This window comes from Pteronotus mesoamericanus, unplaced genomic scaffold (genome assembly GCF_021234165.1).
Source record: "Pteronotus mesoamericanus isolate MK-2021 breed Mesoamerican mustached bat unplaced genomic scaffold, CSHL_Meso_final contig_164, whole genome shotgun sequence".
Classification (NCBI taxonomy): domain Eukaryota; kingdom Metazoa; phylum Chordata; class Mammalia; order Chiroptera; family Mormoopidae; genus Pteronotus; species Pteronotus mesoamericanus.
Genome location: NW_026555065.1, coordinates 25,753,275 through 25,768,137, shown reverse-complemented (window position 1 = coordinate 25,768,137; position 14,863 = coordinate 25,753,275). Strand labels below are relative to the sequence as shown.

The window sequence follows — 14,863 nt, the reverse complement described above, 5'->3', positions numbered from 1 at the left end:
GAGTTGATCTGCAACAGGATAATGTCATGTTGTTTAACAGGCCCCCCACAGTTTTTGCCTACTTCTCTAGAAGTTCAGTTCCAGGTAGATGTCCTCAGGTGTAAGAGCGTAGTAAGGAAGGAGCAGGGAAAGGCTAACTAATTAGATTTGAGGTAGTGAATTGGGAACCAGATTCATAAAGAATGCTGGAAATGGAGAGGAAGTGAATCTCCTAAGCAAGCTTTGGATGGAACAGAGTAAATCCCTCAGTTCACAGAAAACTCTAGGCAAATTTACTGTCCAAGGATTTTAGTTCTAAGGAAGAAGCAGCCAGGGAGGCCACATAGAAGATAGATAGCTTGTCAAAAAACTAGAGAGATGTTTTTGTCACACATTTTCTGTTAGTCTCAGGGAAAAAAGTTTGTGGTATGAATGGCAAAAATACTGCATTCTTCAGTTTTCTTCCCCTTTGAACTGAGTGGAAGAAAAAACAATACCACATATTGGGGAAAAAAGAACAGGTTTTCTTTTTAAAGTACCCCTTTTAAAGCTGGTCACTGCGGTTCCCTGGTGTGTCTGTCTGTTAATCGGTTGTGAGATGAGGTCTCTTGACACACTCTTCCACAGATTGTGCTCCTTGACTTTCAGGGCTAAGAACAGTCACCTTGTTCCATCTGAGCGAAAACATGATTGCTTTTTGCAAGTTGGAGGCTTTCTATTTTCTTCTGTGCATATTTCAGTTGGTTCTTTAGAGCATCATTGTCTGCTTTCAGTGTATTTATTTCCTACAGGGAAAATAAAATGAAGTGTGTTAATAAAGCAGCAATGAATAGCAAATCAGTTACAATATCAGGAGTATTACACATGATTGGTGTAATCTGTTCATTGTGGCTGAGCATTAAAAACTATTTTCATGACAGTTATTTTACCCTGAATAGAAAATAACAAGTTAAATATCAAATGAGCATGTGCAAACAACAATTAGTTTTTGTTAATCATATCAAATAGGAGTGGCTCACTGGCAGAATACACCATTCCCGAGCAATAGGTGGATGGAGACAAAACCTTGGAGATTGTGGAGCAGGAGACCTAAACTTGGCAGACCTAAACCTTTGTCAGGTTTAAGGTATGAAAGCAGTGACTCAGAATACTGTAATATGAGATAGCATAGTTCATTTATAAGTGCTTTTACCACAAACCATTGAAAACAAATAGACTCTTTTGGTAAAAGTAGGAATTTTATCCCATCTTCTAAACTGGAGTCTAGTTATCTAATTTTCAGTGATTTTAATTATAGGGACAGCAGGTGGTTTCCAATTTTGACTTTTTTAAAAAATTGAAATATATTTGACACGTAACATTATGTAAATTTTAAGGTGTACAACATTTTAATTCGATAGTTGTATGATTTGCCATTGTAGCTATAATTAATACCTCTATCATGTTACATAATTATCCTTTTTAGTAGTTGGAATAATTCTAGTCTTAGCAAGTTTGATGATTTTAATACAACATTGTTATCTATAATCTCTGTACTGTGCATTGTATCTCCAAGGCTTATTTACCACTTCTGAATTTGTAGCCTTAATACCTATCCTGTTCTCCACTACTGCCCCCATTGCCTGGTAACCATAATTTTTTTCTCTGATTTTACAAGTTTGGTTTTTTAAAATTCTATATATAAGTGATACAGTAAGTATTTGTTGTTCTCTGACTTATCTCCCTTAGCATAATGTGCTCAAGGTCCATCCATGTTGTTACAAATAGGAAGATTTCATTCTTTTTTATAGCTGAATAATAGTCCATTATATATGTGTACTACATTTTCTTTATCCATTCATCCATCAGTAGACACTTAGGTTGTTGCATATCTTGGCTATTGTAGATAATGCTGCAGTGAACATGGTGGTGTATTATATTTTTGAGTTAGTGTCTTTGTTTTCTTCAGGTCAATACCCAGAAGTGGAATTGCTGGATCATATGATAGTTCTATTTTTCTTCCCTTTTTTCTACATCTTCATCAGCACTTACAACTTGTCTTCTTGATGACAGCCATTCTAACAGGTGTGAGGTGATATTTCATTGTGGTTTTCATTTGCATTTTCCTGATGATGGTGCTAATGAGCACATTTTCATGTACCTGTTGGGCATCTGTATGTCTTCTCTGGAAAAATGTCTGTTTAATTCTTCTGTCCATTTTTTAATTGTAATTTTTTGTTAGGGATTTATGAGTTTTTTGTATATCAATATTTTGGTATTAACTCCTTATATGATATACAGTTTGCAAAAATTTTCTCCCATTCTGTAGGTTGCCTTTATCATTTTGTTGTTTCTTCTCCTTTGCAAAAGCTTTTAAGTTTAATGTATCATTTGTTGATTTTTACTATTGTTTTTGCTTTTGGCGTCATATTCAAAAAGGTAATTGCCGAGAGCAGTATCAATAAGCTTCTTCCTTACGTTTTTTATTTTCAGGAGTTTTATAGTATCAGGTCTTACATTTAACTTTTTGGTCCATTTTGAGTTAATTTTTGTGAGTGGTGTAAGATAAATGTCCAGTTTCATTATTCTTCATGTATTTTTCTAGTATTCCCAAAATCATTTGTTGAAGAGACTATATTTCCTCATTAGGTGACCTAGGCATCCTTGTCAAATATTAGCTGACTGCATAAACAGGGATTTAATTCTGGGCCCTCTTTGCTGTTCCATTGGTCTACATGTTTATTTTTGTGCCAGTACCATACTGTTTTATTACTGTAGCTTTGTAATATAGCTTGAAATCAGGAAGTATGATCCCTCAAACTTTGTTTTTATTTTTATTTTTTATCAGGATTGCTTTGACTATTTGGGGTCTTGTGTGGTTCCATACAATTTTTAGGATTGTTTTCCATTTTTTGAAGAATGCCATTGGTGTTTTGACAGGGATTACACTGAATCTATAGATTGTTTTGGGCAGTGTGGATATAATAGTATTCATTCTCTAATTCATGAACACAGGTATCTATTTGTTTGCGTCCTCTTCAGTTTCTTTCAGCAAAGTCTTGTAGTTTTCATCATACAGATCTTTCACTTCCTTGGTTAAATGTATTCCAAGTATTTTATTGTTTTTGATGCTATTGTCAATGGGATAGTTTTATTTCTGTTTTAGATGTATAAAAATGGAACTGATTTCTGTATCCTGCAATTTCATGGAAATTATTGATTAGTTCCAACAGTTTTTGGTTACATCATTGGGGTTCTATATACAGATCATATTATACAGATAATGACAGTTTTACTTCTTTCCTGTTTTGGATGACATTTATTTCTTTTTCTTTTTCTTTTCCTAATCTTTCTAGCTATGACTTCCAGCACTATATTGAATAAGAGTGGTGAGAGAACGCTTCCTTGTCTGTTTCTGATCTTAAGGAAAAGCTCCAAATTTTTCTCTTTTGAGTATAACATTAGCTGTGGGTTTGTTATATATGGCACTTATTATGTTGAGTTATGTTCCTTCTGTACCCAATCTGCTGGTTTTGTCAAATGCATTTCTGCATTGAGATGATCATGTGATTCTTACTTTTCATTTAATTAATGTGATGTATTATATTTATTGATTTGCATATGTTGAACCATCCTTGCATCTCGGGGATAAATCCCACTTGGTTATGGTGTACAATCCTTTTTCACATGTTCTTGAATTTGACTTGCTAATATTTTGTTGATAATTTTTGTATCTGTATTTATCTGTGATATTGGCCTATAGTTTTCTTGTGTCCTTATCTGTCTTTGATGTCAGGGTAATGCTGCCCTTGTAGAGTGAGTTTGGAAGTATTCCCTCCTCAATTTTTTGAGTTTGAGAAGACTTGGTGTTAATTCCTCTTTGAATGTTTGGTGAAATTTGCTAGTGAAGCCATTTGATCCTGGGGTTTTCTGTGTTGGGAGGTTTTTCATTACTATTCAGTCTTCTGCTCATTAACGGTCAGTTCAGATTTCTGTTTCTTCCTGATTCTGTCTGGGTATAGGTTGTGTGTTTCTAGACATTTATCCATTTCTTTTAGGTTATCTAATTTGTTGGCATATAATTGTTCATAATAATCTCTATGGTCTTAATGTATTTTTTTGTGTGGTAACAGTTGCAGTGTCTCCTTTTACATTTCTAATTTTGAGTCTTCTTTTTTCCTTAGTCTGGCTAAAATCCGGTCGATTCTGTTTATCTTCTCAAAGAACCAGCTTTTATTTTCATTGAGTCTTTCTGTTGTTTTTCTTGTCTCTAAGTCACTTATTTCCACTCTGATCTTTGATTTCCTTCTTTCTCCTGACTTTGGGCTTAATTTGTTTGTTTTTAATTCCCAGGAGGTATAAAGTTAGGTTGTTTGTTTGAGATCTTTCTAACTTCTTAAGATATGCATTTGTTGCTATAAACTTTCCTCTCAGAACTGCTTTTGCTGTATCCCATAAGTTTTGATACGTTGTATTCCATTTTCATTTGTTTTGAGATAATTTTTTATTTCCCATTTGATTTCTTTGACCCATTGATTGTTTAGTCTCCATATATTTGTAAATTTTCAGTTTTCCTCTTGATTTCTAATTTCATACCACTGTGGTCTGAAAATATAGTTGGTATGATTTCAGTCTTTAAGTTTGCTGAGTTTTGTTTTGTGCCCTATCATAAGGTTTATCCTGGAAAAAGTTCCCTGTGAACACAAGAAGAATGTATATTCTCCTGCTCATGGATAGGCTTTTCTGTGTATGCGTCTGTTAAGCTGATTTGTGGAGTGTGTTTCAATTTAACATTTCCTTGTTAATTTTCTGACTGGATGATTTGCCCATTGTTGACAGTGGGGTATTGAAATCCCCTACTATTATTGTATGGACTGTTTCTCCCTGTAGATCTGTAAGTATTTGTGTGATATATTTCATTGCTCCAATGATGGCTGCATATATATTTAGAGTTGTACCTTCTTTATCTCATTATTGTTTTTGGTTTGAAGCCTGTTTTGTCTGATATGAGAATGGCTATGACCACTTTGTTTTAGTTTCTGTTCACATGGAATATCCTCTCCCATCTCTTCACCTTGAGCCTGTGTGTTTTTTGAGCTAAAATGAGCTTCTGAGAGGTAGCATATAAATGGGTCTTTTTTTTTTTTTTAAATCCATATGGCCACTCTGTGCCTTTTGATTGGTGAATTCAGTCTGTTTATATTTAGAGTGATTATTGACTTATAAAGGACTTAACTCCTTTTCATTATTATTAACTGCCATCTTATTGTTTGCCTTCTGGTTGTTTTGTATCTCCATTTGTTTCTTTCTCCCTGTTTACCTTCGTCAAGTGGTAGCTTTCCATGGTAATTAGCTCAGCCTTCTCTTTTCATGTCTCATAACTCTACTTTAGATTTTTGCTTTGTGGTTACCATGTGGCTTATGAAAAATATAGCATAGATAAAATAGTCCTTTTAATGTTGGTAGCACCTTCATTTGCATATAAAGTTTCCACCGTTTTACTCCTCCCCTTTTATGTTTTTGATGTCACAATTTACCTCATTTTATGCTGTGAATTCACTGAGAAATTAGATAATACTTCTTAAGTCTTTACACTATCATTAAGTGGTTAACACAACTAATATGTAGTTAGTTTTCTAATTTTGACAGTTTATTTTTCACCTTTACTAGAGTAGTGTAAGAAAGTAGGTGAGGGGAACCACTGGAGCTAACAGGCAGTTATCCAAATATTCCCTTCTGTAGGGCCAATGTACTTTTTCTGTTTAGAGGTCAAAGCTCACAGTGAGCTGTGCAGGGCGCTATTGAATTACATATAGACAGGCCCTGGTAAGGATTTTACTTAACGGGAAAGTGGAACTCCTTGTTTTTCTAAAACGTAATTGTGAATTCTTGTCCCTAGGTCCTTATGACAAGGATAAAAGAGAGGCAACTGGGAAGATGGTGACAGAGCTTATGAGTTCTGGTATTAGTAGGTGGGAATTATTCTGGACCTCCCTCTTCTGAAATATTTCAACCACCCACTTCTTACATCAAGCAGTCATTGCCCACTACATTTTTCCTTTTCATAGGCATGTAACATGTCAAGATCCAAAGCAAACCATAAGAGCATACAGAAGAATCCTGGCCCTGTATTTTACAGAGGACCAAACAGGTCACAGAATTTAATAGCTAGTTTTAAGAAACATCTGGGGCTATACGTACAAATTCTTTGTGAAGTTCTTTCCATCTGTTGAGTTCACTTTTCAAGATGTCTTTTGTTTTTATTAAAAGTTACTTTTGGTAGTTTCTACTTCTAAAGAGAGAGGGGCCTATGTGTAGCCCACATTTTGCCAGCTTTTGATTGACTTAAAGAATGTCTAAAAAATACTCTGAGCAGAGAGTACTTTTCACCCAGAAAATCTGTTCTTTTTTCGTATGTTCTTCCTAATAGTATGTCTTTTTGTCCCAGGCACCAAACCAAGAGTTTCTTGTTGTATTACGTATGTAACTTGTTTCTTCAAATGTGCCTCTCACTCAGTTCCTGGGAGTCAGACAGGGCAGGTACAACACTGAGAACAAGGTGGGGAGTCCTGAGGCCGCCTTGCAGTTTTGCTGTGTAGTATGGAAGGGCATTTAAGGAATTCTGCCTAGGTGTATGTCGGTTTATATTCATAATGATAGGCCTCCGAAAACACACTGCCAGCCTCAATGCTTTGGGGGCGAGGGGAAGGCAGAGAGGCATTCCACCCCGTTAATAAACGGAATGATAATGCTGGATCTAATGTAGCCTACTCGAAAATGACTTACAGTATTTTGCTGTGTATAATGTGCTCCCACAGTTTTGTGTGTATTATACACGGGATTATTATGCCCATTATTACATCCATGGTATGTAATCATTATACCCATGTAGAGTGCACATCCTTATTTTTCCCTCAAAAATTTGGGCAAAAATGTGGGCATTATACATGGCAAAATTCAGTATCAGTTAAAAAACCACAAAAACTACTGACCCCATGACAAGAGGTCTAAGCCAGCTCACCGTAGGCTTCGCACTCTAAATAAAAAAGAACTACCTTAGTAATTGACCTTACAGAGTGGAGTATTTGGAAACTGCCTGTTGTTCCATCTCCTACTTTCCTAGCTTTCCTATCTTCTTTTTTTTTTAAAAACCTCATTATCCCCATCTCTCAAATCTTTGGCACCATATTCCTAAACTCCTGTTCTCCTTTTCTTGGTAAACCTCATTTTGCTTCCATTCGATACCTTCTTAGACATTGTGAGCCTAACAGAAAAAAGCAGCTCCCAGAAGCACAGTTTTTACCATTTTATAGAGTATATTGCTATATGTTATATTCAGCTATGCATTTGCCAGCTACTATTGATTTAGCTATTTTAATATATATAGAAGATCAGCACATTACCTGATGTATTAGAAATGATTTCCCTCATTTATATTAACGGGGAGGCTTTTTCTTTGGTGAGCTATAATACACTTTTTCTTTCTGGTAACAAAGATCACCTACCTCCTTTTAGGAAGATGCCTAGGTAACCATGAAGGTCCCAAAACACAACCCTGATGAACAGTAAAAATTATAAGGAAGAAGGATTTAGGTAAGTTCATTTTAAGTTCCATCTAGAAAAGGGGTGTGGCGCTAGCACAGTAAAACTGATCAGTAGAAACTTTTTTTTTCTCAAGGAGCCTACTGTGAGCAGTGTTGGGCACGGGCACTGGCACTTTGAAATGGTACCTCTGTGGCGATAGGGAGCCCTGTATATACTGTGTTCTATTCCTGTAGGTAAATCAAGGCCTACACTGGTTTCTTTGAGAGAAAGCCAGAATCCTTTCTTTCCTTTCTTTTTTCTTTCTTTTTTTCTTTATTCTCCTAGTAATCAACCTGGTCTGAATCTTCAGTTTACCTGACCTTCCCCAGCTCAGCCCTACTTCTCAGAAAGTCTGGAAAAAAAGGAAAAGGTACCTGTTCCAGCTCTTGGTAGGTCGGGAGTCTGAGGTGACGGAGCTCCTCCTTTGATTTTATGAGGGAGTCTTTATTCTCCCACTTGACAAAAGCCCGCTTTCTGACCAACACTGGGCTGGGGCATGGAGATGTAGGACTGGGAAGCACATACAGAGTGTCGTGGGCTGTCTTCCGCGGGGAAGACAGTGCAAAAGGACCAGAAGGGCCCTCGCTGCCAATCCAGGACAGTAATTCAGTCTGGGTGGCCTTGTGGGCCACAGTCCTCTTCAGCCGAACAGAAATCTTCTGTGAGGACACTCCCATGAGCATGATGGTCCGATCCTTACTTTCTTCACCTTGTTCCACAGCCTCCCCATTAGGGAATGTAAAAGGTCCTTCCTCGGGTGCTGTGGGGAGATACACGGCGCATTAGTACTCTCCTTCAAAAAAGCAGGGAACTCAAGATTGACACTTTAGCTTCAAATGAGATCTTTCTTATTGTTACAGGAATTCCACAGGCCCAAAATGGGCTCATTTTCAGGCACCCAATTTAGGGGGTGAAGGGGACTGAAATTCTGGGGCTTTGCTGGCCATGCTGTGGCCACTGGTATCAGGCTCCATCCGCCCTGAGGAAAGGGCATCTGTTTTCTATTTGCACCACGGCTGCCTGGAGGGTTTCTGTTTCTCCAGAAAAGCTGATGCCCCTGCTGCCTCAATGCTATAATGTTTTGTAAAATAAAGAGGGCAGGGTTGATGTATAGACAGACAACATTTCAGAAACACCTTCAGTAGGCCCTGGGATTTGGTCCTGATTCAGGTAGCCTTGATCAGCTGGTAGGTACCTATTCTCTGTGGCACCTATTTGCCCATTTGTACCATAGGCACAGCTTAACTTTGAGAGGGAATTGCTGGTTTTGTGGAAGTGTATCAAAATGTATTGCCTTCATCTGATACTGATTAGAAAAGGAGAGAAGAGCTGTTCTGGTTTTTCTCAAACCAGCATCCTAACCCAGGACCTGGCCTAGATATTAACTAAAAGAAGTTCCTGGAAAAACAGAGTAGGGGCAGATATATTTAACATCGGTGGTAGGCTTTAAGATAGCAGATCATCTATGTTTACTGTTTTGCAAAGACTCAGCTGTAATTTTAAAGTATGCTTTTCTATTAAAATGTTGCATATATATTTCTATTACCAAAGTTTGCAGCCAAGACACTGGATTGGTATAGTCAAAATGGCTTCTGGACAACAACTGAAGTTCTCTACTTAGCATTTGTAATCTGAATCAAAACAGTTTTAATACAAGAAACCTTATAAGGATCCTAGTTTAATTTTTTCTTAGGGGAACATAATTTAAATTAACATTAAATATTTACCCAAATAAAGCTCAAAACTATAATTACCATATTTGTGTATAATGCACACTTTTTTGCCCAAATTTTTGAGGGGAAAAATAAGGATGTGCATTATACATGGGTAGTACTAATTCTCTATCTATATGTTTTTAATTCTTATGCTTATGTTAAAAGTGTACTCTAGAAAGCAATGACAATATCTGTAAGCAAAGTAATACCCTGGAATATGATAATTGGTTTTATATTTAAGCAAAATATTGAATTAAAAAATTAAAAGTTTTTTTCCTGAAAAGTTTGGGCCAAAGACATGGGTGTGCATTATATATGGCGGAATACAGTATACTGTTATTTAAGTACCAGAATAAAATGTTCTATTAGCTCTACAAGAATTATACTGTCTCTTTTGGATCAGTTTTATGGGTGAGGATTTTTTTATATTTCTGTTTTCAAACTTTTCTGTAACACAGTTATACTCCTCTTACCAGCCCAAATTGTAAACTCTTCTACTATTCAGTCAAATTCCTAGACATACTAAAAGCTTGGGATAGAGTCTTAGGCATTATCTTTTTAGAAGAAAGCAAATAAAAAAGCAACAGGACAAGTTCTCAAAACAGAAGGACACGTTCTAGGACAGCACAGTGTTAAAAAAGTCAGAAGAGTCGGAAATTTTTTTAAAAAACACAAAGTAGCAAAGTATAAAAACACAGAGCCCCCCTTTCCAGACTTCACGCTGAGGCCCCAGTCCTTTATGCTGTTCTCTGTCATTTTTCTTTCATGAAAATTTGGATTTTTTTGTGACAACTGTGGTGCCCAAAGATGATATGTAAATGTTAAAATACAGGGTGCATAACATACAGGCATGTCTTCCATAACGGTATCTGTGCTGGTTTCCATTAAGAAGGAGAAGGGTAAAGGTAATCTTTCCTCCCTGAAATCTTCACCCTTCCCATTTCACTTCCAAGATGAATGTTCCCAGTGCCTACTTACCGTGGAGCAGATCTTTGCCTCCCAGTGAGCAAAGGTTGAATGCTGGCCCCACAGAGGCGCTGTTCTCTGTGGAAGCTGCTGAGTTCTTGGCGCGCTTCTTGCACTCAAACACAACCAGATCTTTGCATTGTTTGTGGCAATTCATCCCGCAGTCTGTAGACAAGACAGCCTGGTCAGAAAATCTTTCCCTGTCTTTTCCAGTGTCTCAAAACCATATTTGTACAGGGCCCTGTAGTCACATATGCCTGTCCTATCTTCGGAGCTGGGACATCTAATATTCCCAATGAACCCAGCATTCTCACTCAGTCAGTCCTGGATCTCAGAGTCTTGTTGTAGCCCTTACCATGAGACTCAGACGCAGAAGCAGCATCCTCTTACCTTGGGGGGAAGAGGTATCCCACTCATACTTCCTACTCTAAGGGGACCCTCTGGAGGCTCCCAGCAGTTACATCTTATTCTTTATTCCTTGCATTAAAAGGTCTCCTTTCCTTCAGTCCTGAATTTTTTTAGTCACAAGCAGGTAGCTGCTGATAAAAGGAAAGCTGGCAACGGCCTTTGGTAGTCGCTTCTGTCCCAAAAGTGATTCTATGCCTTCCCTCTCTCCATGACCGTTTGAGAGCATCACCTCCTACCAGCCATCCCTACATCCAGGGCAGAGAGAGGACCTTGAAAGGACAGCTGCATAACTGGTCACGGTCCTCCTGTTTTCTGTATGGTGGCTGTCACTCTCAGGGTCCTCTAGGAAAGTCAGTTTGAGGATGCGGCTGTGCTGAGAAGTTGTGAACTGAATGGGCAACTATTGTGGGGAAACAGTGCTTTATAGGAGCACACCTAAGACCAAGGAAAACAGTGCATTTGATAAAGCTGAGCCTTACCTTTACATCGGTGTCCTTGCTTGATCACTCCCCAGAGCTGTGAGACAAGAGACAGAATGCACCATATGTCATTCATCTGTCTGGCAGGAGGCTAGGCCTTCACATCCACTCTTGATTTTCCCTCATTCTACTTTCTGCCTCGAGGGGGAGGGAAACCTCATTTTCATATGTATTGTCCCTCCTGACCTTAAATTGAAAACAGGAAGTTTGTGCTGATCAGAGTCATGTGTTCTCCGGAAACTCCTAGGATTCGAGTCAGGCCTTCTCTAGGCCAGAATTTGAATCACAGGACAAAGAGGCTTCTCGGGACCCCAAACTAAAAAACAAATCTACAGAATCCTGGTGTCAGGGTCTGGGTATGGGCAGAAACTGCTGATCAGGGGTGGGACAGAGCCCAGGTGACTTCTTAAAGGTAGTTCCTTTTGAAGGGGCGGGGATCTGGGGGTGAAGATCTCTCGTTTCTTTTTCCTAACATTTAAAACAGCATATGAATATATAACACTTAAAAAAAAATATCCCAAATTTAACATTTATCCAAGGCCTCATGAACCAGAGGGAAAACATCAGGAAGGAATGGGAAAAGATGAGCGCAAGTACAAAAACATGCACTTGAAGACTAGGCTATTCTAGGTGCTTGCTTAGGCCCCAAGCTAGGATGTGTTGATATGGGTTGTGAAGTCTGTGCCCGGCTTAGTCATTTTAACATGTCTCATACTCTTCTCCAAGTTCAACGCTGAAGCACTCTAGGAACAACTTACAAATCCAGCACAGTTGTCACAGAAAGTAGGCTTCAGGTAGGTTGTCTCTTGGAAGTTGTGAGGAAAGCCCAGGCCCAGCTTGGAGTAGATTGAGCTGGCCCTCATGAAGTAGGCTGTGATCTCGTCCCTGCTGATGAGGCCTTCCCTGCTGGCCAATGACAGACAAGGACGTGAGGGGGGAAGCAAGGGTGCCTTCTCACCTTAGAAACTCACCTTTCTTTTTCGTCTCGAGTGGGAGTACAGTATGTAGTACCTGGTAATTTCTTCCATGAGCCCCCCCCCACCCGCCCCTTAATAAGCACACATGAATAGCTTGTAATGAGTAGTTGAGATGGCACTACTCATTCTTATATAGTTGTTCTTTGGCTAAACTAGGTTTTTCCAACTAATTTAACCACCATCTAAGGACTTGAAAAAGAAACGATGGAAATTATGTGTGTAGAAAGAGAAATACTTTATGCTGCAGTTTCTGACTTCAGACAGTACATAATATAACTGGAACCCACCAACCATACATTTGGTTTTACACAGAAAAACAAATAGAACTTATGTAACCTTGTGAAAAGTGAATAAGCACATTATTAATACATACTAATGTTTCATAATCTGTAAGGACAAAACAAGAAGGAAGACTAAACTTTTTAAAGTTTATAGTCGATTATTCCTAACCTGGCTTCATGGTCTAATGTGGTCCAAACCAAAGCAAGAGAAGCCTTAATTTGATGACTGCTCTCTTAGCCCCAATATCTTAGCCCAAATATTCATTAAGTGATCATAGCAGCAGCACATCCAAGTTTACAAGTTCTCCTAGTGACACATCCACAAACAGTTTTTATGGAAGGGCTCATATCCACATAGTCCCCACCTGTCTTTGTCCATCACACAAAAGGAAAATGGAAAACTCGCGGCAATTTTTTCAAATTCTTCTTGAGAAATGTATCCATCTTGGTCATGATCATAGTTCTTGAAGACAGACTGGAAAAAAGAGGTTTCCTTGGTGATTACCAAAGAGAAACCAATCATCTCACCTTTTAGCCAAATGACAAAGGGGCTGGAGCGGCTCAAAAAAGCCTCTCCTCAGCCTGAATGAAAGGAACCAGGGAACAGGCTCATTGGGCTGCTGCAAAGGTAGGTGGGTCACAAGCGCAGGGCGGCCAGGGGCTTTCCATCAATTAGCATGTCGGTTAGGACATCAGCCGCCTAGTGCACTCCCCCGCCCCCTCCACCCGGCACCGAGAGGGGTGTTCCCCGGCTCTGCCCTTCCATCGCTCAGCTCAGATTGCACCTTCTCTGTGAAGCTTCAGCTCAGCTGCAAATGCTCCCTTTCCCCTCTTAATCCTCACCTACTCATTGTCCTGTCATTTTCTGGCCCTTTTCTATCGTTTCACTGGCATGATTCACCAGGATAAATGCAGAAATATGAACGTATGTACTGCCCCCTCAGCATGCATAGCACAGTGAACTGAATCAAGTAGTGCCAAAATTTTCCGTTTTAGGTTCTCATTACCTTTCACTTAAACTTTTTCCAACACCTCTCTGCCTCCAAATCAACTGACAACTGTCAAATATATACTCTCCTGCTAGGTCTTTAAGAGGAGGTTCACTTCCCCCCATGTAAAGCCTAAGTGTATTGATACAGTGTAGCCTCAGAACTCTTCTGACCCAGAGCTTGAGAAGTGGTTTCCTGAGCTCACATAGGAACCAGGTTCAATACACCTTGTGTTTCTACTATTGTGCCCTCTCCCTTTCTCCCTTTGTCTGCAGAAACAGCGGTACTTACATCCACCATCCTCTGGACGTGTTTACTTATAGTCTTTGGGTCAGGTTTGGGAGATACTCCAGAGGCCCAGTCCACTACTACTGGTGGCTTTGAAGGTGTTAGTGGCTAAAATGAAATAATCAGAGAAATTCTCATGATTATTATGCAATATAATCTACAGCTCCTTGCTTTCCCACTGATGGCTGCCACTGCTTGACAGCGGCAGACAGCTCCCAACTACATGCTGTGGCAAGAAGCAGACAGCCCCGTATTGAAATTTAGAACAGTAATCTCGGCTAGCGCAAGGACTGTGTTCTGCTCTCTACGAAATGCTCCGCCTGTACATTATCTCCATCTACAGATAATTTAAACTTCTTGACTTAACTACATTTCAGTTCCTTCTCTATTAAACCTTTTGCCAAAGCTATTAACCAAGAGTAAAATGGGTCACTTGAATTTCCTCTCTGTTCTCTCCGTACTATTTAGTAGAGCTATGGATGAGGAGAAAAATAGCTAAAAGGTAGGAAGACACATAAGAAAATTAAACCTGAAGCCTAGACAAGCTGAGATGAGAGCCTGCTTTTAAGTATATAAGACTTGGCCTAAATTAAAATCTTTTCTAAAGATAGGAGATGGTACCCTTTCCACTGAAATGCCTTCCAACATCTTTCATTACAATAGGAAGGTAGAACTTGATCTTCTGTATAGGGACGATGAAATTTAGCCACCTGAACAGGTAAGCTAAATTTCTTTCAGGTGGCTAAATTTCTTATGTGGGGGCAACTCTCTCCCCTTGGGTACCACTTGTTTGGGGGCTGGGAAGCTTCCCAGGACACTGGTGGATTATTGGTCATTCAGAAGGAAGACTGGAATTATTAAGCCTACCTGTTGGAGAGGTGGGGCCAGAAAACCTGTGATGTTCCAACTATGCCGTGCTAGGATTGTGCTATTTGAGGTCTCTACACAGGAGGTCACAGGACTGAGTAGACTGCTCTTTCTGCCCAGATGGCTACAGAATGATGGGGCTTTTCTATCTGTCAGGCTGGAAAATCCTCTGGAGTTAGCTCTGATAGTGTGCATATTGCTCACATTATCATCAGTGAGTCACAGAAGGGAAATTGATGTGGCACCACTTTATAATAAATAGGAGGGAGAGGCCACTCTGGCTCACAATACTATCTCCTTTGTCTAATTTGCAAACCACCTACTGATTCCACCACCCATTCTGATGCTCTA

At 39.2% G+C, this 14,863-nt stretch overlaps 1 protein-coding gene across 1 annotated transcript in view; it reads right to left on the bottom strand.

Annotated features, from left to right (window-relative positions):
• Positions 1 to 244: 244 nt before the first annotated feature.
• RASGRP1 (RAS guanyl releasing protein 1) overlaps positions 245 to 14,863 on the bottom strand; it is a 78,422-nt gene continuing 63,803 nt past the window's right edge. Inside the window, exons 12-18 of the mRNA XM_054564072.1 lie at positions 13,649 to 13,753; positions 12,734 to 12,843; positions 11,869 to 12,013; positions 11,111 to 11,147; positions 10,236 to 10,388; positions 7,917 to 8,302; positions 245 to 764 (exon numbers count right to left, since the gene is read on the bottom strand). Of these exons, the coding sequence (XP_054420047.1) occupies positions 630 to 764; positions 7,917 to 8,302; positions 10,236 to 10,388; positions 11,111 to 11,147; positions 11,869 to 12,013; positions 12,734 to 12,843; positions 13,649 to 13,753 (1,071 nt within the window). The 3' untranslated portion in view covers positions 245 to 629. The remainder of the gene's footprint in view (positions 765 to 7,916; positions 8,303 to 10,235; positions 10,389 to 11,110; positions 11,148 to 11,868; positions 12,014 to 12,733; positions 12,844 to 13,648; positions 13,754 to 14,863) is intronic.